General features: G+C 35.2%; 9 protein-coding genes across 9 annotated transcripts; 7 read left to right on the forward strand and 2 right to left on the reverse strand.

The window, feature by feature from the left end:
* Window positions 1-262: 262 nt before the first annotated feature.
* On the forward strand, window positions 263-3,549 carry EV154DRAFT_559274 (uncharacterized protein; the record flags this gene model as incomplete). Its single annotated transcript, XM_051605538.1, has 13 exons — window positions 263-272; window positions 361-491; window positions 561-606; window positions 1,157-1,479; window positions 1,538-1,583; window positions 1,647-1,764; window positions 1,831-1,852; window positions 1,909-1,935; window positions 1,992-2,074; window positions 2,158-2,320; window positions 2,395-2,404; window positions 3,291-3,307; window positions 3,367-3,549. The coding sequence occupies 13 exons, from the start codon at window positions 263-265 to the stop codon at window positions 3,547-3,549; spliced, it is 1,179 nt and encodes a 392-aa protein (XP_051461929.1).
* Window positions 3,550-3,914: 365 nt separating this feature from the next.
* On the reverse strand, window positions 3,915-4,709 carry EV154DRAFT_477313 (uncharacterized protein; the record flags this gene model as incomplete). The annotated part of the gene is made up of 3 exons (XM_051598093.1): window positions 3,915-4,015; window positions 4,103-4,218; window positions 4,603-4,709. 3 exons carry the CDS (start codon window positions 4,707-4,709, stop codon window positions 3,915-3,917), a joined length of 324 nt encoding a protein of 107 aa, XP_051461930.1.
* Window positions 4,710-5,382: 673 nt separating this feature from the next.
* EV154DRAFT_495162 (uncharacterized protein) lies at window positions 5,383-6,073 on the forward strand. The gene has a single exon (XM_051600004.1). The coding sequence runs from the start codon at window positions 5,394-5,396 to the stop codon at window positions 5,913-5,915; it is 522 nt and encodes a 173-aa protein (XP_051461931.1). The 5' UTR covers window positions 5,383-5,393; the 3' UTR covers window positions 5,916-6,073.
* A 5,762-nt stretch (window positions 6,074-11,835) lies between these two features.
* EV154DRAFT_477315 (uncharacterized protein) lies at window positions 11,836-13,295 on the forward strand (the record flags this gene model as incomplete). The annotated part of the gene is made up of 5 exons (XM_051598094.1): window positions 11,836-11,858; window positions 12,132-12,340; window positions 12,623-12,711; window positions 12,899-12,984; window positions 13,271-13,295. 5 exons carry the CDS (start codon window positions 11,836-11,838, stop codon window positions 13,293-13,295), a joined length of 432 nt encoding a protein of 143 aa, XP_051461932.1.
* Window positions 13,296-15,296: 2,001 nt separating this feature from the next.
* On the reverse strand, window positions 15,297-17,048 carry EV154DRAFT_536091 (putative alanine racemase-domain-containing protein; the record flags this gene model as incomplete). Its single annotated transcript, XM_051604114.1, has 7 exons — window positions 15,297-15,393; window positions 15,447-15,547; window positions 15,617-15,757; window positions 15,820-16,276; window positions 16,333-16,729; window positions 16,786-16,876; window positions 16,929-17,048. The coding sequence occupies 7 exons, from the start codon at window positions 17,046-17,048 to the stop codon at window positions 15,297-15,299; spliced, it is 1,404 nt and encodes a 467-aa protein (XP_051461933.1).
* A 543-nt stretch (window positions 17,049-17,591) lies between these two features.
* On the forward strand, window positions 17,592-20,547 carry EV154DRAFT_457617 (ATP-dependent RNA helicase HAS1; the record flags this gene model as incomplete). Its single annotated transcript, XM_051597413.1, has 6 exons — window positions 17,592-17,768; window positions 17,825-17,939; window positions 17,987-18,570; window positions 18,851-19,345; window positions 19,405-19,821; window positions 19,882-20,547. 6 exons carry the CDS (start codon window positions 17,592-17,594, stop codon window positions 20,509-20,511), a joined length of 2,418 nt encoding a protein of 805 aa, XP_051461934.1. The 3' UTR covers window positions 20,512-20,547.
* A 133-nt stretch (window positions 20,548-20,680) lies between these two features.
* Window positions 20,681-20,999, forward strand: EV154DRAFT_406847 (Acbp from Moniliophthora Perniciosa; the record flags this gene model as incomplete). The annotated part of the gene is made up of 2 exons (XM_051595341.1): window positions 20,681-20,859; window positions 20,921-20,999. Coding segments are annotated over 2 exons (258 nt in total), but the record flags the coding sequence as incomplete, so codon positions are not given.
* On the forward strand, window positions 20,983-21,972 carry EV154DRAFT_495172 (uncharacterized protein). Its single transcript, XM_051600005.1, has 2 exons — window positions 20,983-21,005; window positions 21,064-21,972. The coding sequence occupies exon 2, from the start codon at window positions 21,178-21,180 to the stop codon at window positions 21,937-21,939; it is 762 nt and encodes a 253-aa protein (XP_051461936.1). The 5' UTR covers window positions 20,983-21,005; window positions 21,064-21,177; the 3' UTR covers window positions 21,940-21,972.
* Window positions 21,973-22,115: 143 nt separating this feature from the next.
* Window positions 22,116-24,037, forward strand: EV154DRAFT_536094 (uncharacterized protein; the record flags this gene model as incomplete). Its single annotated transcript, XM_051604115.1, has 8 exons — window positions 22,116-22,133; window positions 22,182-22,316; window positions 22,376-22,736; window positions 22,808-22,984; window positions 23,063-23,392; window positions 23,457-23,647; window positions 23,699-23,740; window positions 23,810-24,037. 8 exons carry the CDS (start codon window positions 22,116-22,118, stop codon window positions 24,035-24,037), a joined length of 1,482 nt encoding a protein of 493 aa, XP_051461937.1.
* Between the last annotated feature and the right edge of the window lie 156 nt (window positions 24,038-24,193).

Here is a 24,193-nt window from a genome sequence, read left to right on the forward strand (position 1 = left end):
TTTTGGCTAGTTGATTAACGGAAATCGATCCGACTTGATACAGTCACATTTAATCATGTTTTCTACAATTTATATGTATTTGTAATGCCAAGTCATCTGAAACATTACATAAACACTTAAGATAGCAATTAAAAAAAGGCTTATAACGCCTCTTTCTTTTACTTTTGTTTTTTGAGAACAGACTCTTCGTAATAGATTCAAGAAGAGAACATATCTTCTTAGAGTGAAGGGCCGACATTGAAGAATCAAAAGTAACGTTCCTATGAACGCAGGTATGCCACACATGAAGCGCTATTATATTACAAAACACGACCAATACGCCCTCTTGTTTTGTCAGACTGTGTAGACTTTTTTTTCTAGCCTGTCTTGAAATCGAATCCTCGATGTATCAGACAGAAGTGAAAACTCACGGTTATGAAATCCTTAAAAAAGGGTTTCCTATGCCTGGTCACTGGCCAGACGATTTCTCGCCATTGAACAGGTACCTCAAGGTAAATACACCTATTTTAAAGATACTCCATTATATATAACTGCGCATAAGTCTTACTTATTTAATCAAGGGTAGCAAGAAGTCTGCCAAGACTGCTTTCAGTGGACATTGTAGCAGTAAAAAGCTAGAACACCCTATCCATTGTACGTCTTCTTTATGGAATTTATCATTTCCAAAAAATGATAAAATACATGTAAGTAGAGTCAGTAATGTCTTTGTATGATTTCGCTTTTGTGGTACTAACTTTTTTGTTGGTTCAGATTAAAAAACATGCCAATGAAGATTACTTCTTTGAAACAAATATAACCAAGACGCTCTCCGAGGGGTATTATGTGACCAAGTTCTGGTCACCATTAATCAAAAGATGGTTTCGAATCACAGGGCTGTGAACGCAGCATACATGTACTGCTTTTATAGACTTAAGCGTAGGCTTGAGGAAATCCCCCCTTACTGGTATGTTAACACATAAATAACCCGAATTTGGATATTTTTCTCATATGCTTTGTTTATTTGTTTTAGGGGGAACACCCAACTTGCAACACTTTAGTGTTGCACTCTTAATACACTGGGGAGACCATAAATCAGTGAGAAGTGTGACGTGAATTTTTTTTTTTTTTATGTGTCAAGGAGAAAGGATGAAGAGGGACCTGCTATTGGTTTCAATAGGATCTAAGACTCCTGATTTAAGTGATCATGGGTCTGGTGAGTTTGACTCTGCGTTTTCAGACTCTAAATATTACAAAGATAAGCGTAAGGCGGTCATAGCGTCCAGGTCTGCGCTGAACTTTGCTTTAACCAAGAATTCGGCCACACCCAATCTGCCTGTGCCCTATATTATTGTCATGAGGTTTGAACTGCGCCTTTGCTTTTTGGGATTCACCGGCGATCATAATTATACCAAGAAGTTGAAGACGCTATGCTTCAACACAACAATTAATTATATACACTCAGAATCACAAAACCTAGTGGAAGGACTCTTTTCACTTTTGGTAAAGACTTAATTATAGGAATATAGCTTATATTTTGATTATTAACACTGGTTTTTAGGAAATGCGTTTGTTTCCGGAAGCTTTGGTGGTTGTAAATAGCTGTGGTCAGACTGTAAACAATAGTTATTATTAAAAAAAATTGATAAATACGATTTTGGGGCATCAAGTTGAGCACGATGCCCCAAGAAGTATTTCAAAAGTCATTTGGGACAAGGATTCCAAGGAAATTGCGAGGAAACGCGAAATGTCCATCTTCGATGCGACAAGCGCTGTCTTTGAAAAGAAGTAAGTACTATGTTATTAACAATTACAGTCAAGCAACTTTATTAATCTTAATTTTAATAGTTAAAGGACCTGCACAAGGCTAAGGTTAGTACATTAACAGCAATGGCTAAGTTTTCTATTACTAATTAATAAGCATTTTATAAGAAGCTAAAGAAGGTCGTGTCAAGAAAGGTGAGTAAACAGTATATAGTTGAAATCAGACGTCGTACTAATACACTTCGTTGTAGCCTGTTGTCAAAAACTTGAGCGACGTTTTAAATTCTCAGGCGCGTCAAAAATCTTCAAACTTCAAAGAACTGTATTTTAAAACGTAACAAATATGTCTCTTTGTTTGCTTGTTTATACGACTTTGTTAATTTATATATATATATATATATATATATATATATATAGGTTAGGACAAAACAATATCATTGATTTATCTTATAGCAGTAAAGGATCGCAATTACATCTTTTAAGCAATGTAGAACGAGAAGCAATTTCCAAGAAACCTTTTTTTATGCCGATCACTAATTACCGATCAGAAGACTTTTCTCCGCTTGACAAGCACCTCAAGGTAAATACAACTATTATTAAAAATACTTCATTACATTTAAAATTGCGCATAAGGCTTACTTATCTTTTATTTAGAAAATTAAGGGTAATAAAAAGTCGGTAAAAACGGCTTTAGAAGGAATCAAAGAGGAAAAGTCAAGAAATACATTGTCAAAACAAAACAAATAGTCAAGTTTATCTGAGTAGAGCCAATAATCGCTTTGTATGATTTCATCATTGTTGCGTTACTAACTTTTAATGGTTCAGACTGAATAAAGCATATTAACGAAGACTATTTTTTTGAAACAGACACTGTCAAAACATTCTCCAAAGGGGACTAAGCGACCAAATTCTGGTCACCATTAATTGAAAAGCTGTTTAGGAAGACGGAAATTATTCTTCACTGGTGTTTTGATACCTAGATAATCCGAATTTGAATATATCTCTCATATGTTTTGTCCTTTTTTAATTTGGGGGGGGGGCACTCAACCCAGAAGGAATTAGATCTCCATTTGGGGTCTTTTGGCTCGGAGGTGCGTAATACTAACGATCATGACTTAGGCGGGTTTACTCCTGCCTTTTCCCGATCTAAATATCACAAACACAAGCGAAAAGATGTAATCGCATCAAAGTCTGTCTTGGAGTCTGTTTCGTCAAATACTACCTCTGTGTACTCCCATGGTATTTTCTCTTATTTCATCATTGTCATGGGCTTCGAGCTCCACCTTTTCTTTTTGGGTTTTGATAACGAGATGTAGTATAGTCAGAAACCAAAGACGCTAAATATTCTAACGATAGCCAGCCATATTAACCCAGGTCGAATATAATGGTTATAGTTGACCATCATCTTTCTAATGATTAAAATATAATCCCAAATATAGAAGGTCTTATTGACGTTTGTATATTTGATTGCAGAAAGTAGTTATGCATTAATTCATACACAATTGATATTATACACTTTATCAGTCGTATAATTATATCAATATACATAGGACTATATGAACTCTGGGTAAAGATTAAATGATTGGAAAATAGCTCATATTTTGATTATTAACACTGATTACATAGGAAATGTGCCTAAACATTAAGTCGGCAGTCACCAAAGGAATCAAAAGAAGATCCATGGATGAGGTTTTGGGCGCGTATGTTGATAATAATGAACAACTTTGTATCTTCAAAGTCGTTTGGGATAAGAAAGCTGATGTTCAAATTGGTGATGAAGCGGATGATTCTCAGGCGGAAACTGCTTAAACTTGATATTCTTTACACCAGTTCTTATATTATTCAATCATAACATTATATTTTACATAATATGATTATCGGATAATAAACTACAGACATTGGCGTTTATATAACTCCCTTCACTTGTCAGAAATCATTAATGAGTACAATCGCTTTAAACTGCTTTTTTTTTACACAATTACAAACAAGTGTAAACGATTTACAACTTCAGCTCTCAAACAATTCCCAGAATATCCTAGTTATATAATATGCACATGTAAGCAGTCTAATATGATATATACTCGTCGACTTGCTTTCTCTCTCTCTCTCTTTTTATTACGCTGTCATATTCTAGCTATGTAGAAAGCGTATCACGCTTAGAGCGTCCCTATTGATTACTTGGTTGCCTGTTTCAATGATAAAATACATTTTTCTCTGATATGCTTGTAAAGACCACTAATAGGAATTCCAAGACCTGGGAACGCTTGATTCTTGCCTATTTAAGTAATGATAATGGGCATTTTAAAATCCTGTATGTTTAGGAGACGGCTTTTTCATCTTATTGTTTGTTTTCTCAGGTTACTGCCAAGGAGAACGGTGTCATAACTAGCATTGAACTCGTTTATAAGCTCATAAGCGGTACTATGAGGAATATCACCTAAAGCTGTGGCTTTGGGGGACTGAGAGCCTCTGTTCCGTCTAGACACGAATGAGCCTTTTGATCACATTGGTTATATCTCGCGTTCTACTTTAACGACAGGATTTACGCTACGTTAGTGAGTTTCTCTACAGCATCCGTCATTTACAATTCTTCACATTGCTTCATCCCGTCTCAATGTTAGCAAACACCAATGCAGCAGTATTAATGCCTATATCGCTCTCATTAGACGCGTGGTTATTATGTGAAGTTTGGTAATAAATAGAATCAGTATTATATGAAAGTGATTCAAAGGAATGATGTATGGTACTCTCAGTTTTTAAATTTCCCAAAACTCGGATCTGACCTTCTATTTTAAGAACATTTGGCAGGCTTGTTACAAGTGAGATGAAAAAAAAGTTGTGTGCATAAAATAAACAAATGACCTTATAGAAACGCCGACATCTAAGAAAAAGTTGATACAATGTTGTTTATCAAAAAGTGCTTCAAAGAAAGTCCCTAAAACGGGGAAAGGCGCGATAATCCATGTCATACAAGTGATGTATTTTAAAGTTGGACCTTCTTGTAAACACTCTTTCCGACTTGTTGATTGGTTAACGGAAATCTGTAGTACGACATGATACAAATAGATACTTGGAATACATGTATTTTAATGAAAAAAATGAAAAAAAGCCGCGCTGACTGCTTATAGCACCTCTTTTTTTTTTGCGTTTGTTTGTTTTTGGGAAACAGGTTGTACGTAAAAGAAAAAAAGGAAGAGAACAGGTCTTATTTGTCGAATGGCTTTTCTTTTCTGGTCGGCCGCTCGGACCGTATCTAAATAAGGAAACGAAAGGAAAGTGAAAAATCTTGGCTTAATACGTAAAAAGGGTGTTACGCGCGCGTTCCCAAAATAAAAAAAAACTTTTTTTTAATGAAGCATTCCTTTTAACCCCAAATAAAAAAGAAACGAAAAAAGGGTGAAAAGGATCTACAAACGATATTTTTTTTTTCTGTTAGCTTGGGAAATAAAAAGAAAAGAATAGACTAATGGATTAGCGCCACTTTATCAATGGATCATAATGATGAAACAAAGCGAACACAAGAATTTTTTTTTTCTTCTTTTTTTTCCGCAGCATATGGCGCGCGCCCCCCTCTTACAAGTTTCAAAAAAAGATATAAAAAGGGCCGTCAATTAATTATTTTCTTTCTTCTTTCTTTATAACAAACAACAACAATGACAGAAATTAGACAAGGCTACAGTGATTTTTATCACACCGACAACCAACCATTTACCTTTCACAACTTGATGCCTACAGACAAAGTACAACGTCGCCTTTCGTTTTCAACTTTACTGCAAAAGAGACCTAGTCTCATGGGTCGCAAACTCTCCATCTTTTCTCGTCAAAAGAAGCCTCAGCTTAAAGTAATGATTCCCATGGTAGTGGCAGAAGACACACAACTGGAAAGAATGGATACATCCGCAAGCACAAGCACAGACGGTGATGGTCCGTTAACTCCCACCTCTCCCACCGCTTCTCTTTACTATCAACAACAACAACAACAACAGGAAGTCTCTCCCGATGATCTCCAAACTGCCCTAACAACCACAACAAATACTGTCCCTCTCAAGGATTACTCTGGTAAAGGCTATTCCAATTTCTACATCAAATTACCCAATGGCAATTGGATGGTGCGAGTTAGAGACGGCAACAGAAAGATTGTCGCTACTTATGAAATTGATGGTTCCATGATCTAAATTTTTATCTATTCTACATATATTTATACCCCCACCCCCCTCACTCTATTTTACTGTACATATCTCATCTATACCTTTATCTATCACCCCCTTTCTTTTTATACACACACACATTCATTTTTTATATGTTAATAAACTCATCAGTTACACACTGCTAAGCTCTTTTTTTTTTCTTTAAATTAAATTTTCATCACAAAATGGCGTAAATTATACATACACAATCAAATATTTTTGTTGTTGTTGTCGATCTTGTCCTCTTTTAAAATAAGGGGTTGCAATCCTTTTTAGCTTGTCTATCTTTCCTGGGGATAATAAAGATTCTCTTTTTTTTTTTTTTTTTTTTTTTTTGCTGCGCAGCGTTTTTTTTTTTTCTGTTGCTTAGTCGCCACTAAAACTTTCATGTGCACGCTCGGACAAACTATAGATCATGATTTTTAATTGCATGTGTATTAGATCTTGGTTACTTTTGAAATCGGTTTCTTATCAAGGGTCCAGAAGCTTATGTTGTTATCATTTTAGATGGATATGACAGAATATCGCTCTCATTGGTCAAGATCTGAACCATGCATCATCATCACCATCATCACCCAAGCGGCTAAACTCCTTTGGAGTGACAATAGAGTGACAATGGAGGAAAATGTTGTTAGTCCCCCCCCCCCCTTCATAGTACAACCACATGGGCATTTATCATTTAACGACCCCCCATTTTTTCTGGCTGTCAATTGTTTAGATAGTGTTACAATTTTTAAAGGTGTGATACACACGCATGCGGATCTTTTAATCTTTTTTTCATTTATCATTCTAGACTAAAATAACCCTGTTTTTGTACAACGTTGTCATCCCCACAACACCTATTCATGCACTTTTCTACAAGTCATTCTTTTTACCGTAGAGGAATTCAATGCTTTATGCACACATGTGGCGTACATCATACATTGTTTTTCTTTTTTTAAAAAAAAGACTTTTTTTTTGTGATCGAGAAGAAATAACTTTTTTCTTCATTTTTACCGCATGCATGGAAATAGTAAAAAAGGGTCGGAAATCGAGACTATTAGAATAATTGTACGCCGGTTGAAATAGAGTGGCGTTAAACTATAATCAATATGAAATCCGCAATTATTCGGGTTGGAAGTGGGGGGAGAGGGTCTATTTTTATATTTAAACATTTGTTTTTGTGTCATCTTTTTACTTTCTCGGGGGTAATATTATACCAAAAACTCTTTTTTATTGTCTATCCCATTTGGTAACACACCTTTAAATTGCTTCAGGGGCATGAGGTACCATGATTTTATCATAGACGTACTTTGAAATAGTCCACTGCCACCCAATAAAGCGATCGATCGAAACATCTTATTGGATCGTCATTTTTCATTCCTTCTTCTTGTATCTCAGTTAAGGTTATTTGGCCTTTTTGGTACATGCAGAAAATATGTTTTTATAAATTAATCTTTACTCACTTACAAGAAGTAGAAGAGGAACAACCATGTAGCACCATCGATGGATGACAGGCACTTTAACAAGGAGTCGTTACCAACTTATATAAATGATGTCAAGATAATGTTTCCGTACACCTTAAAGTGCATTCATGATAAATTAAGAAAATGATGTGGATCTTTGCTATTTTATCAATTGGGAGGAGGTGATGCTGTAAATGCATTTGACAATCCTTTTTTTTTTATTGTATCCATTTTTAACCACATGTTGTCACGCGTATTTGTAAAATTCAACCTTGTACCCCCAAAAGAATTGTGATTTTCAATTAAAGCAGAATAAGCGGGATCTTTAGCAGATAATAAAATAATCAGGGTGAAGTCTCTTACCATTGAACGACCCAACAATGTGGTCATTCAAAAATAAAAATGTTGATCGCTTACTTTTTTATTCATAGGCCCAGGTGAATACTACATAACAGCTCATGTTGAGGACGCTTTGATTATCAAAACATCTAAGAGACTGAATTTGGAAAAGAATAAACAGCGGCTTGTGTCTATCTTCCGAAGCAGCGGGACATTTGACTATCATATTGTATTGAGTCAAGAATCAACACTTTTATTTTTTAAAAATTTGACCCGAATTAGCAAGTAGAAATAACTCAGTCGCTGATACTCCAGTAACAGATATTTAAAGAGAGTTATAATCAATCATTAATGATTGATGTAATCTGTAGATAACAAGAATATTATACATAGTTAATGGATGACTTCTAAAACGCAAAATAATAGAACCAAATGAAGTAAAATTGACTTTTGAAATTTGTTTTATGTTTTAAAACCCAAAGGATCATAGTTCTTTTTTTAAAAAAATTAATTATGATTCAAAAAAATATCTTGCTCCGTCTCCTTCCAATTAACATAGTAAATAGTTTTGATTGGGTTGACGCCAGCAATTCTGGCACAAAAGTTGTGTAGACTCCATGCAAGAGCCAGGATTTTAAAACAGATGCATCTTATCCGAAGGAAGCTTGACACCCTGAAACTTTTTACCGGTCTAAACATATTTTGGACCGATACCGCCGGTATCGGTGCAATTTTTAGAAATTACAGATACCGGCGGTCTTTTTTGAAGATTGCACCGATACCGATTTTTAAAAAAAATGAAAATCACTGCAAAATCGAGTTTTGTAGTTTAATAAACATATATTACGATACCTATATAACTTATATGATTAAAAGAAAATTTATTAAGTTAATACGGTGACCGCAACAGGGGGTCAAAAAGTGTATCTTGTTCTTTACGCGTTTGGTGTTACACGATTAGGCTTTTTTTGTATCGTGCTTTCAATTGACTTACGCTTTTTTTTTTTTTTTTTTTTTTTTTTTTTCACTTCGCTGGTTTTAACGGACGAATAACTATCAAAACATATTCACTTTTTCAATGTCTCTATGACAAAGTCTTGACATTTTTTTTGTCACAAATAAAATGTTTATAGTATTAAAAGCCATGTGCTTTATGTCCAAATTTTTGCCACTCAATAAATAGCCGCAACACTTTTTATTGAAATCACCCTCCTTCTTAGAATTTTCTTTCTAGTTTCCCCAATTTTTCCATCTTGTAAAGAGACAAGTTATAGGAAACAAAAGAGTGGTCAAAGGGTCATTGAAAGTATCTATCAAACGCACTGGAAGAGTACTCTATGTTTGTGTGTACCGTTCGTGTACGTAATATCTATTGAGTTTAAAAAATCATTATTTATAAATCTAATATTTTTTTTCTTTCTTATTTTCCTTTTTTCTGTTTTCTTTTTGTCAAATGACCATGAAATAGTATGTATAATAATTGATACCATAATTTAACATAAAATTAACCTTTTACAGTTATGTAACTCTGTTTGATGTAGTTTATGAATAATAAATATTGTGTTTGCGTTCATGGTAGATGAACTACATTCTTTTCGAGGTAAGATTTATCGCTATAGTCACCTTCATTCCTGTTATTAATATCAATATATGTCTATAGATTTACTGTACGTTCACTGCTTGTAAATTTAGACCCGGACGACCTGTTTCTTTATTAAGGTATGATGTGTTTTTTTATCTTTTTTATACTCGTTATTAACGTTAGTTCTTATTATAGGTAAGTACCTCCCAGACGCGTTTGTCTATAACAGTTGTAACTACTAGCTCAATAAGTTGGTATGGGCGGGTTAGTTTCGTCTTTCATCTGTAAAACCAATCTGTGCGTTTATTTATTCAAACATTTGTGGCTCTTTTTTTCTTTTTCTTTTTTTTTCAATAAATTGTCTTTTTTTTTATTCAATATATGATGTCTAAATTTTTGGGTTTACAAGGGTAGCAACTCGTGAACTGAATACGTAAACTGTATTATTATCCAATAGAATTATTTGCCAAAACCATCGCTTGTAATCATCAGTATCGGTCCAAAAATGCGACCGATTTCTTACAAAATCTGTCCAAAAATGCGACCGATTTTTTATAAAATCGGTCCAATTTTTGGACCGTTACCGCCGGTCTAACTTTTTCATTTTTTTTTAAAAAATTGGACCGATAAAAAGTTTCACAGTGTGATATGGAGCCATTTAAATGGCCCTTGTATGGCTCTCGTACCCTATTACGCCGACTATCTATGCTTTGTAATGACAGAATGCTTATTCTGTTTCAGAACATTAACCCAATCAACACCAGCCCCGTTTTCTTTTGGTACACTTCAAACTTCATTTTAAAGCCCTCACCTACACAGAAAAGAAAAATCCGCAAAAAGCTTAAGCGGCTCAGAGTATTTGTAAACTGGAAACCTCTCGTAGAGAGAAAGTTGTATATTATCATTATTCCACAATATAGGGCAAGTTTATCCATAAAATACAGAGTCGATTTAGTTTTACAAAAAAACATAGTATTCGAGAAAGTTGTCGCTATTTTTTGGGATTACGGGGGGAGATTTAACTTTAAAGTGAATTGTTACACATCCAAAACAATTCAATCCAGTTTGATTCTATTCTTTGTTTTGAACGTCATACAATAGGGAGAGCACCACTTGAATATTTTAATTTAATCCTCCTGAAAATCATTCTATACGATATAAATTGTAGGTAATACGACACTATATCAAGTATCTTTCTTTCTTGCTTTCTCCTCCCCTCTGTTCCCCCCATTAAGCATATTGATTACAACTAATTTTTGCTTACATAGTAAGCTATAAAAATACGACAAGTGATTGCAAACTTATTCATGTTCTAAATAAAATTGATTAACTGCCCACATAAAGCAGTCTTTAAGGACAGGAGAAAGCCGGGTGACAGTGTATTTGGTGGCTCTCACTGTAGTTCTCATCCTTAAGTCTAGGCTTGACAGTGTTTTGACGAGCTACTATTGTGATTTAATGAAAAAGGGGTCGTACGCAAAAAAAAATGCAAGCAAAATCCAGCCTCAATACCATTCAATTGTTTTTATTTTGACGCGTATGTGGCGTGTATAATCAGAGAAAACAAATTCGATTTTTCTGAAACGATTTGATCAAAAATAAGATTTTATAATCTTCATGTCAAAGTAAAGTCCCTGGATATTAAACTTTTACTAAGGTAATCTTATATCCAAAATGCTCAGAACATTAAGGCGCATCTTTTGGTGTATTTACAAAAGCATTTTTATATGTAGAAAAAATACTTTGCCTAACAAAAACTAGTTTTTTAATTATGCGCTAAATATAATTTTTTTAATGATAAAACTGCTCTAAAAACAACACCATTGTAAACGTCATTAAATTTGGGTTATATTTACTTAAGATCACTTTTCATCAAATCCACAGGAAGGGTTCCTAAATGGCGCATTTGTAAAATTTGGGATTTTCCTCGAGGTATACCCTTTGTGTTTTGGCCAATTTTAGGTCTTTTGAAAAAAAATTTAAAATCAAAACCTAATGATCCAATATGATATTTTAGATAATTCTGAGCAATTTTTTGGCTTGGAAGGACGCACGAAAACGACAGTTTGCTATATGAAAATTTCATTTTAAAACAGCGTGTTAAGCGAAGAAAAGGACCGAGAAAAAAATAAAAGATCAATATTGGGTACAGCATCTACTGTTTTTTTATTACCGGAACATGCAATCACAATGCGCCCATCTTTTTTATTATAATATAGCGTAACCAAAGTCTTGAATCTGAGGATTTCACATTAGTGATGAACGTGATTAGCAGTAAATTGGTGTTTTCAGTTGTAAAAATAAAAGGTGTTGTGGCCAAATGCAATGGTTGTTTATAGTATTTACCATTTTTGATGGCACAAAAGCATGAATTCATAAATTCAGATTTTTTGTTTTCATTATAAAATATCTTTATAAAAGATAAAGGCACCATTTCTTGCACAAAATCATTTTACGGTCACTGTGAACTCTCGCGGGAAAACACTTTCATTAAGATAAATGTTGTATTGTAATAAAAACGATTCCAAATATAAATTATATCATGCTTTTGTGCCATCAAAAATGGTAAATAATTCAAAGAAACGTAGTGCTTGGCCACAGCATCTTTTAATTTTACAACTAAACAACAAATCGCTGATAACTACATTTGTCCAAAGAAAAATCCTCAAATTTAAGACTTTGACTATGCTATATTATAATAAAAAATATGGGCGCAATATGATTTGATATTCCGGTCATAAAAAATACTGCATATGCTATACTCAATATTGATATTCAACTCTTTCTCGGTCCTTTTCTTCGCTTAACACGCTGTTTTAAAATGAATTTTTCATATAGCAAACTGTCGTTTCCGTACGTCCTTCCAAGCCAAAAAATTGCTCAGAATTATCTAAAATATCATATTGGATCATTAGGTTTTGATTTTAATTTTTTTTTTAAAAGACCTAAAATTGGCCGAAACACAAAGGGTATACCTCGAGGAAAAAGTCAAATTTTACAAATGCGCCCTTTAGGAACCCTTCCTGTGGATTTGATGAAAAGTGTTCGTAAGTAAATATGGCCCAAATTTAATGACGTTTACAATGGTGTTGTTTTTAGAGCAGTTTTATTATTAAAAAAATTATATTTAGCGCATAATTAAAAAACTAGTTTTTATTAGGTAAAGTATTTTTTCTACATATAAAAATGCTTTTGTAAATACACCAAAAGATGCGCCTTAATGTTCTGAGCATTTTGGATATAAGATTACCTTAGTAAAAGTTTAATATCCAAGGACTTTACTTTGACATGAAGATTATAAAATCTTATTTTTGATCAAATCGTTTCAGAAAAAGCGAATCTGATTTTTCTGATTTCAGGCGTCATAGACCTTGAGGGAAAAAACGAATTAGATGGCCTTGAAGCGCACATTTTCCACGTAAAACATTTTTTTTCGTTAAAACACAACAGTCGATCATCAAAACACCCTCAAGACTGTAAATCATAGTGCGACCAGCTTAATGCTCTGTGTAAAAGCCTAACCAGTGGTTATTGTGCCGTACTTTTTTTTTTGCAGCGACACTCGCTTGATACACTGTAGCCCAGATTAATACACCTATCCACAGTGTAGTCCCTGCTATTCAGACAGCGTGATATCAGCTAAATATAGTTCGAGCCAAGCTGAATACTCATTGTGCGCTCGCTCAATAATGTGAGTATTGAAATTCTTATGCGTGCATGTTTTATTACTATTTAAAAATCAATAACTTTGCAATCACTCGTCCGATTTTTATAAGAATTAAACCGTTGTAAAGGGCTGATTTTGGCGCGTGTTTTTATTAGTTTTGATTGAAACAAATGTATGTATTAATCTGTATTTGCCTTTGTACTACAATTAATTATCTTTGCTTGATTTTCTCTATCTGATCAAGTTGTATCTAATAGTTCTCTGTCCAAAATATGTTTCAAAAGATCTATTTTTTTTTTTTTTGTTAAAGCAATCAGTTTACCATTGGCGTTTGATAAGTTTTCTGATTTCTGGTGCGTGTGTGCGTACGGTTAGAGTGATACGCGATAGTTTTGAATCTTTATATGAGCACTACTAAAGAACCAGAGCATACTGATTTACTCCTTTTCGATTTAGATGAGAAAAAGTTTGAGAGGGTGTCATTAAAAAACCAAAACTTTACTTTCTCAGCTATATCAGTGTCGAGTTGTTGACAAGCCTGTAAAACGGTAATTTCATATACAATAGTAGGCTTTTATTAGATCATACAAGAGTGATGTTTATTCAGACTGGGAGCAATGATAGTGGACGCTATTCTTGAAATAGCTGCTTTTCCATCTTCATCTTCTGAGAATTATCTTCCTTTTGGTCGCTCCTGAAAGTAGGGATTTCATGTTGGTAAGAATATATAAGCGTGATGATCTGACAATTACTTGTTAATATAACACGATTGTAAAATAACATCGGATACAGTTACATCATATGTCATACGTTAGGATATAAATATCTGAACATCCTTACTCTATGAAGTATATATATTTCTTTAGCTCATGTACCTTTTTACTACGATAGTGCACATAGACACTGTACTATATTAGCGTACTTCCATTATGCAATTATTTATATGTAATTTAAATTTGGACATCTTATATATATCCTCGATCCCTTCAATATGATAATCCCTCATTCTTTCTTACTCTTGATAAAACATACTAACAGTCCCAGAGTATTCCTACTTTTGTTTTATTTCTTTTTTGTCTGGGTTATGTATCATCCACGACACCAGACAACAAGTGCCGCTTGATAGCTTATTTCGGATGATCTAAAAAGAAGGGTAGAATTAGAATAGCTTTTTGAATCTTCGAACTTTTTATAACGCTGAAGACAACTCGGAAAACATAGAGAGCAACCTTTGGAGACGAGAAGCTCTACGTTATGGAATGATACTTGATACATTTGCAACGGCAATTATCATAAGGAGTGGCCGCTGAAATTTGGTGTATGGGCTTAAAAGCTCAAGAAAAAAATAGGCTTTGTTCAGGTAATTAAACTTTTAGGGTGTCTCTTACATCTTTTGATACTGAGACACTATATATAGAGTTGACTAGCCGCAGATGTAATTTAGCAAAAAAAAAAAAAAAAAAAAAAATTGAGACACATCTTTTTCGATTGAAAAGAAAACCAGGTGTTATTTTGAAAAAAATATAACTAACCAACCTTTCTTTCATAAAGATGCATGAATATGAAAAAGAAGAGTTGTGAGAACGAGTTTTATTTATGATACTAGAATGTCGTAATTAATTATTTAGTCAGCCATATCGATTGGGCTTTTACTCACGATAGGAATATCTGCAAATGATAGCCACTAACAATTATTGGGTGATGTAAATTACAAATCACTCCAGGCTTACTAAACTTTGCAATAGGATGTACCTACAGTGAAGCGTATTTTATGAGCATTGTATAGTTTCAAAGTTGGTATTTAGTATGGGTTTTACCATACATTGCATGTCTAATGCGTTATCGCTGCCATCGTTTTTGAGGTGCAGTAGAGCAGTTGCTATAGAGTACGCTATTAGGTGTTTAGTGATGGAAAGAGGACAGTTTTTTTAAAAAAAAGATTCTGTCAGTCTGCCAGGAATGTTATGCACTGCTTCGCAATAAGGATCAAGTATTTTTCCGGCTAATGATAAAGTTCACAAGCTGGTAATGGAGATTGGACTTGTTTTCATCACTTTTTACAAATTAAAAGTTGATCACACGGATATGGTTGATTAGTCATAAAAAGAAAAACCTTGAATCCTATTTTTGAACCTGATTCTATCTTTATAATGTGATGCAGTGTCATAGAGTTTTAAATAAATTAAGATCACGGTATTTTTAGTCCATTGTTACACTTGCAGGGTTAAAAAAATATGAAACTGCAAACATGTTAAGCCCTGAAGACGACCCCTATTGTTTAGATTTAATTTTATCGTAACACATTTACGAAAATTAATTTTTTATTTATTTATTTGTTATCTCTCTCTCTCTTTGCGTTGTTTATCGAGACAAATGACATGATCATATCTTTCTTCCGTAAGACTGGTCTCACCAAAGGATACGGCAACCAATCTAATTTTAAAATTAGGCTTTTTTTTTCTTTTTCGTACTCATATAGTTTTTACCTTGCTAAATTCATACGGAGCATTAATTCTTCTTGAGTGGGTAATTCTGTCTTATTGACAGTAGCAGCTTTACGTTCATTGACAAATGAAGTTTGAATGTACTAAAGAGAGAATGTGTGAAAAGAGAGCTTAAGGAGATAAAGGAGGGGGAGGGGGTATGTAGAATTTACCTCGGATACTTGTTCAGGAATATCATAGGATGCGTATTTGGCGGAATGGATAAATTGTCTGTAACGATCAAGTGTTTCGTCTGTAGGTTGTACAGAATTCTCAATGGACGGATTTGTGACGATACGAATAGAGCAATGGTTCTACGAATTGGGAAAATTAAAACCCAAGCTAGATAATGAAGAAAGGAAGGGGGCTAACTTACGGGGAGCATGGATTTGGTATTGGACAATGTAAGAATGTTTAAATCCGTATCAAATTCATATTGACTGTAAGGAAATTCATACTTTAAAGTTTGGTTTTGAATTAAATCTTGGAGTGCCTGGAAATTACGTACACCGGGATCCACAAGTTGCCCTTCATCCAATACAGTTTCATCCACTAACACAACTGTGCCATCAATCAATTGCAATAAGCCCGCTTCCAAATTTTCATTTATACTTTTAGGGCTGAATCGGGTCTTGTTGAGTCCAGCAATCGTTAAAGGAAGTTGTACTGTGTGAGGGTTTAATTGATCAAGGATATCGGACAGCGCTTTGGATGCTGGGTTGTTCAAGTTGAGTAAAGGTGCCTTTTTATCCTGTTCGGTCGTTTGGTGGGTAGGAAATCCAGCAATATTTAAAGTAAAGTGACCAATCTTTAATCCTCTGTTCTTGACAGTACTATAAACAAATAAATGAGTAATGATCCCCCTTTGAAAACAAAGAAAATACTTTACACGCGGGACAAGAGCTGTAACAAGATGAATTCTGCTGCTAATGTATCTTTGGTGGCAGAAGCAATATAATCGATTAATGAAGCACGAATCTCTGGGTTGAAGGGAAGAATAGATTCTGTAGTAGGTTGAACTGGATTGTATGCAATGGCGTGTAAGACAGGGACATCGGCAAACGAATCCAAGGCAGATTCAAATCCAGTTTGTTCATTCTTTGGTAAGTTTTGACCACGAATACCAATGATTTCAATCAATTGTCCTACTCGTACTGTCTCTGCCATGTCGTTATAGAATTTGACAATAGAATAAGTGTGATCTATATTGGGTAAAGGAAACTTCTTTGCTGTCATTGTGTTTGTTTCTTTCAATTCAAGCTTATCCATACTATTTACTAAGGGATCTATGATAAAGAAGGTCAGTATATATATATGTGTGTGTGTGTGTGTGTTGCTTTACCTGAAGACCATGTGTTTTCACCGGGAGGAGAAACACAATAGACAAGAGTACGTTCAGACAAGTGCTGGTTTGGGATGTTGGTGTCGATGAACTGGTGGAGTGTGAGTATGCATATTTTTTGTGTAAATGAAATGGATGGTTACCTCCGACTCGATATCATCATCTGTATAACGGTAACATTGGAGTTTCTTATTACCATTAGGATCTAATTTTTCATAGGCAGAAATAAACATTTCTTGTCCTAATCCAGTATCCTGAATCATACAACGAAAGCGAACCAAGGTATTTTTAGGTACTTGTTGCACAGGAACATCATTTAAGGAAATGATCTATATTTAATGGGAATAGGTTTTTACGTATGTGTGTGTGTGAGTAAGGGGAAAAGTGTCAAAAAAAAAGATATTTATATCTAGAATGTTACCTGATTTTTATAGTCTTTTAATAGTTGAAGAAATGAAGAAGAAGGATCGAATTCAGACGAGGACTGATTCACACAATGTTCGTCTAGAATGAAATATAACTGTTTAGTAACTGAAAAAGAGTTCATTTCGCTTTGCTGTTCACTTTGTTTGCTTACCAAACAATTGTGAAATATATTGTAAGGGTTCTTCAAGTCTATTGTTCATGTTGCTATTCCAGGAAAGAAGAAGTTTTTAGAAAAAAAAAAAAAAAAGTAGTCAGAAAAAAAAAAAAAGGGTTGTGTGATGGTGGCTTGAGTTGAAATTTTTGGTGTTCCTTAAAGTTTTTTAAACATTTTTTTCTTTTTCCCTTTTTTTCTCTCCTTATCTTTTTTTTTAAAGAAAATAATGTTACCAAACAACGGCAATAGTGAACATATTAATAATGAGGATGGTAATTCCACATCGAATTGGGTGGAAAAGTTAAGCTTGTCGGATATCAGCGTGGGAGAGATTTTAGATATTTACAAGAACGATACGGATTTATTGAAACATATTCTTGCAGCAAAAACAGAAGAAGACAAAGTAAATAAACGAGACATAGAGGATGAATGTAATAGTTTTAATGGTTTTTATTGTAGAGAAAAGGTGCAGAGGAAATGAGAAGAGCAGAAGAAGCAAGACTGCATTCTAAATTCATTGATTTACAGCTCGATCAGAACCGACGCTCGTCTATGCTGGATGGTAAAAGCAGATGTTTTTGTATTTTTTTTATTTATTTACTAAATATTTATCGTCACAAGGTTTATCACAAAATGATTGGCTATCACCCGTACATAATGACTTACTCTCACCATTTCTGAATAATACCCCACCCTCACCTTCATCGCAACTACAGCCATTATCACCTTATACCTTATTCGAAGTACCCTTTGCCGATCTAAATCTGTCTGCTCCTTCTTCCCCAGAACCCGTACTTGTCGAAAAGATCATTAATAAAGAGGAAGAGGAACCCCAGAAATCTCTATTACCACCAATACCACCCAACATGACAAAGGAACGTAATTCCTGCAAAAGAACTTTATCACGTACACGATCCACTCGAAAGCCCTCTATTAAGGCACTTTCCAAAAAGAACCGTTCACAGCCCAAGGAGGAAGAATCGGCAGTTCAACAACAGCAAGTAAAAGAAGAGCTGCCACTGGACCATGATAAAGTCATGGAGGCATTAAGAGCAAAATTACAAAGAAGTACACAGCAGCAGAAAGAACAAAAAAATGTACGAGAAGAAATCACAAGTATGTCTCCATCAGGTATCTTATTACTTGACTTGAAAAATCCAAAGAAATCTTTCCCTGTAAGACAAAAGGCAACACCGCGTGCCTCCGTCGTCAGAAAACCAAATTCTTTTATATCTGCACATAAACCACCAGCAGATTTTAAAGCATAATAAACTCCCATTATACCTCTCTTTCTTTTATTCTCTTGATGCACTCCTAAAAGGCAGTAATCATTTTACCCCTCACTACAAAAGACCGTCACAGTTCTCTCTCTTTTCCCAAAAATCGATTTTTTTTTTTTTTTTTTCATTGATTGATCCTTTCTATACATTAATGCCAGAACCCAAAAAGAGACAATTAGCTTCAGATCGCTCTGTTTCTGCAAAGAAGCAAAAGGCTGAATCGGCTGGCGATGACAAGGACATGGATTTCGGTAAAAAGCAAGACATGGCCACTCCTGTCAGTTACGATTTTGCCTCTCTCGATTGTTGTGAACGTACAAAGACGGCCATTACCGATCTCGGTTTTGAGAAAATGACTGAAGTCCAAGCCCGTACGATCCCACCTCTTATGGCTGGTCGTGATGTGTTGGGTGCTGCCAAGACGGGTTCGGGAAAGACCTTGGCGTTTTTAATTCCTGCCATTGAAATGTTGTATCGTCTCAAGTTCAAGCCAAGAAACGGTACTGGTGTTATTATCGTTTCCCCCACCAGAGAATTGGCCTTGCAGATCTTTGGTGTGGCTAAAGAGTTGTTAAAGTATCATCAATTGACTTTTGGTATTGTCATTGGTGGCGCTAATCGTAAAGCAGAAGCTGATAAATTATTAAAGGGTGTCAACTTGATTGTTGCCACACCTGGTCGATTATTGGATCATTTGCAAGTAAGTCTATCTAAATTACGGAAAGTCACACCCATCATCCTAACCCTTCTTGAAAAAAGAACACTCGTGGATTTGTGTACAAGAATTTAAAGGCATTGATTGTGGATGAAGCAGATCGTATTTTAGAAATCGGTTTCGAGGATGAAATGAAGCAAATTGTAAAGATTTTACCAGATGATAGACAAACCATGTTATTTTCAGCCACACAAACCACCAAAGTTGCGGATTTGGCTCGTATTTCGTTAAAGAAGGGACCTCTTTATATCAATGTGCACGAGGACAGAGATACTTCAACTGCAGATGGCTTAGAGCAAGGTTATGTCGTATGTGAATCAGACCGTAGATTCTTATTATTGTTCACTTTCTTGAGAAAGAATATCAAGAAGAAGGTCATTGTCTTCTTTTCCAGTTGTAACTCTGTGAAATACCATGCTGAATTATTGAATTATATTGATGTCCCAGTGTTGGCACTCCACGTAAGTTGACAGAAAGAAGTAAATGGGGGAGAAGAGTAATGTATTAAATGATATGAATAGGGTAAACAAAAGCAACAAAAGCGTACAAATACGTTCTTTGAGTACTGTAATGCAGACAAGGGTATTTTATTGTGTACAGATGTAGCAGCAAGAGGTTTAGATATTCCTGCTGTTGATTGGATTGTGCAATTTGATCCCCCAGATGATCCTCGTGATTATATCCATCGTGTGGGCCGTACAGCGCGTGCGGGAGGTCAAGGTAAAAGTCTCTTGTTCTTATTACCTAGTGAACTTGGCTTTTTGAGATACTTGAAACATGCCAAGGTGCCATTGAACGAATACCAATTCCCTACCAGTAAATTAGCCAATGTGCAAGGACAATTGGAGAAATTGATTGATAAGAACTATTACTTGAATCAATCAGCCAAGGATGGTTATAGATCCTATCTTCAAGCATACTCTTCTTTCAGTTTAAAAAAGATTTTCGATGTGAATAGCTTGGATCTGGCTAAAGTGGCTGTGGCATTTGGTTTCTCTTCTCCACCCAAGGTGAATTTGGGAACCATTAAACAAGCTAAGAAAGACGATACAAAGGCAGCGGTGCCTGCTGTAGAAGGCGAGGAGGAAAAGAAAGAGGTGGCACAGAAAAAGGGTCCCAACAAGAAATTTCAAAAGCATAATAAAAAATAAAAAATTTAAGGTTGTGAGAACATCCCGTGATTTCATATTCTCATTGGTCTAATTGTTTCTTACTCATCTTTAATGACTCTTGGAAAAAATATATACTTTTTTTTTTTCTTCTGCTCTTTTCTCTTTTTTGTATTATTTTCACCTAATGACTAGTGCTCCTTCGTCTTATCTCTCTCAATTACGATTTGGGCATGCGTTGGCTATTGTGCGCGCCATTCCACAAACAAGCTCCATGCAACCCGTAGCAGCAGATAAATTACAGTTTTATGGTCTTTATAAACAAGCAACCGAAGGAGACGTCAATATACCTAGGCCCTCTTCCCGGCAAGTGGTTGAATACGCCAAGTGGTAATTAAAATTGACTGATTTATTATTCTATACATATACTAACGGTAAACTAAATTTATAGGAAGGCATGGAGTCGTATGAAGGGTATCAGCCCCATGGATGCGCAGAATCTTTATGTGGAGTCTTTAATACACCTTTTGACGGAGGTAATACAAACTCTTTTGTATAATTCGTGGGGTATCTATATTAACCTTATTTTGTAAGCTTGTACACCGATACCCTCATCACGAACAATCATCGTTTCTTAAAAAGGCCTTGCATAGTTTAGAACATGAAGAAGAAGAAGAAGATGGTAACAAAGCGCATCCCCATTATCATATGCTGATGAACTTATCATTTATACTAGATTTTTTTCAGGATGCATCAGATATTGCAGAGTTTGAATTACAGGAAAACTTTTTAAATCATATTGAAGCAGATCAATTAAGACGACAAGACATTTATTCACCACCATCAACACCGGCTTCTGCACAGACCAAAGCGGCGTACAATCATCGACATCACAGTGTATCTAGTCACACAGAGTATCCAATCACACCCATCACATCACCTGGACAAAATGCAATGACGGGACAATGGGTGTCTACCCAGTTACAAGAACAAAATGCCTATGCTCATCCTATGGATTTCTTACAACATGGAGACGGTGTATCGCAGGCCGATACCCTTGATCGAGAAGTTGCAGCAGCCACAGCCAATTTAACCTTGTCCTCACCCCGCCAATCTCCGTATTACATCAAAAAGAAGCACTCACATACATCCAGTGTCTCTAAAAAGAGTGTCTCCAAAAAGGACAGTCATCGTGCGTTAGAGAGATTACAGACAGAAGTGACGGCTTTAACAGAGCAGATTGATCGAATGAGACGACAACAAAAGGATGAAACGACCTTTACTAAAGTGGTCAAGGTGTTGTTAAAACATTTAATGGCAGATTCGGCTATTTTTCTGATAGCATTTTATATCCTGTGGAAAAGAAAGTCACCTTTGGCCTACTCATTGATAAATGCTATCATGCCCTTCTTACAAGATATCATTCGTAGCATCATACGTAAAGTCGTCTTTTGGAAAATCACTGTTTAAATTTTCATGCAAATAAAAATCCCCTTACCTCCACACTAGCGCCCTTTTTTTTTCCCTAAAAAATTACAACGTTTAAAAATGGATAGATTCAATATTATTTTCCTCTTTTCATTTCTCTATTTTTCTTTTATTGCCACCTGTCTCTTTCTTTATTTTAATACAATGGATACATCATCATGTCCCGATTACTCAGAGTAAGTTTTCTTATTATAATTTTATACTCTCTGTATTCACCCTATCAGAAAAGATACGCCAAAGTATTTCATAAGCCAGGGAGTGGGGGTTTACTCGATTTACCCTTTCAAAGACCTGTGGAAGCCTGCAGAAAGTTCACTAGTTCAGTGATAGAATCTGTCATTAGCAACATTACCTCCAAGGTATGTCATTTAGACTATGACATAATAGTGCGTTCATTTTAAATTTATCCTCTATTTAGATATCCAACCTTGATTTGGCTCGTTTATTCACCAATACGTTCCCTAATACGCTCGATACAACTATTGGAAGTACAGCATGCATGTCGAGTCTTGCAACTGACTGTCATCCACTGTCCTACATTATCACGGGCGACATTAATGCCATGTGGATACGAGATTCGGCCAATCAAATCTTGCCTTACATTGACTATATTCAACACGATCCACAATTAAAGCGCTTGTTTTTGGGTACCATTTATATGCAAGCTCATTTCTTTACGATTGATCCTTATGCCAATGCATTTAAAGAACCTACAAATATTGAGGCCCTATCCAAATCCCATGTGATTGGAAAAAGATCCGTAGATTTAATGGATGGAGGTAAAATAAACCCCATTTTGTTTGTTTACATTGTAGGGAATTGACGTTTTTTTTGTGTGTGTGTGACATAGTCTTTGAGAGGAAATATGAAATTGATTCATTTGCATCATTCATGGGATTGTCCTATCAGTACTGGGTTGCTTCAGGTGATGATTCCTTTGTACAAAGTTCGGTATGGATTGATGCTGTCGACACGATTTTATCCACCATTCGTAAGCAACAAGACCCTACATTTAATATAACCTCTGGTAAGGAAATTCATCCCAAAGAACCAAAAAGAAAGACAACACATTGATTAAATATATGCATCTGTTTATAAAAAAAAGGAGAGGTACTGGATACAGACTATTTATTTTCTCAACAAGCGGATAGACCTACAGAAACACAATTCTTAAATGGACGAGGACAGGCAGTGAAACACACGGGTATGGTCAAGAGTTTATTTAGACCGTCGGATGATGCTACTGTCTTTCCCTTTTTTATACCTGGTAATGCCATGTTGTCTGTTGAACTGGGCCATTTATCTCTGCTTTTGGAGAGATCTTCGGGCGGGAAAAAAATGGCGTCGGAAGCTGCTGCTATCTCCAAAGAAATCAAAGATGGTATTTACAAGTATGGTTTAACCAATCATCCAACCTACGGAAAAATATTTGCATGTAATATATATATATATAGCTCATCATAGAATGCAAGATTACTAAAGATAAAATTTCTCCTTAGACGAAGTAGACGGATATGGCTCAGCATTAATCATGGATGATGCCAATATACCCTCCTTATTATCACTCAGTCTGCTTGGTTTCTTACCTCAAAACGATACTATTTATCAAAACACGCGTAAATTAGTCCTCTCCAATGACAATCCTTATTATTTCTCAGGGCCCCGTGGATCAGGCATTGGTGGACCCCATGTAAGTCATCTTTAGCAAAAGAAAATGACATGTACTGAATTGTTATATCAGGTTGGTTTAGGTTATGCATGGCCCATGTCACAAATAGTTCGAGTAAGTTCCCCCATTTTTTATGAATTATAAGAACCCACCACTGAAAAAAATGGATTATTTTTTTTTTAGATTCTCACCTCGGATCAAGATGAGGAGATTACACAAGCGCTTAACATTATTATGTCATCTACGGATAAAACAGGCCTGATCCATGAGTCTGTCAATGTATATCCTTCACAGAATGCAGACCAATCCTATACACGATCTTGGTTTTCGTGGGCCAATGGATTATTCGGTCAAGCCGTCTTAAAAATTATGGAAGAGAGACCTCATTTACTCATCTCCCCCACTAAATAAATTCGAATATTTCTTTTTTATCAGTTATGGCATGAATTTGTTCCTGGATAGGGTCCGCTCTTAAAAGGCGTTGTTTCAATATTGGGGCTTAAACTCTTTTAATCTTTTTAAATGCAAATTTCTATGCATTTTGTACAGTTGGACACAATGGCTTAC

The sequence above is a fragment of the Mucor mucedo genome (assembly GCF_025094135.1).
Source record: "Mucor mucedo strain NRRL 3635 chromosome Unknown EV154scaffold_10, whole genome shotgun sequence".
NCBI lineage: Eukaryota > Fungi > Mucoromycota > Mucoromycetes > Mucorales > Mucoraceae > Mucor > Mucor mucedo.

What these genes read in the sequence shown, in the direction of transcription:
- EV154DRAFT_495162 (XM_051600004.1), top strand. Translation starts at nt 5,394, where the DNA reads ATGACAGAAATTAGACAAGGCTACAGTGATTTTTATCACACCGACAAC.
- EV154DRAFT_495172 (XM_051600005.1), top strand. Translation starts at nt 21,178, where the DNA reads ATGCTGATGAACTTATCATTTATACTAGATTTTTTTCAGGATGCATCA.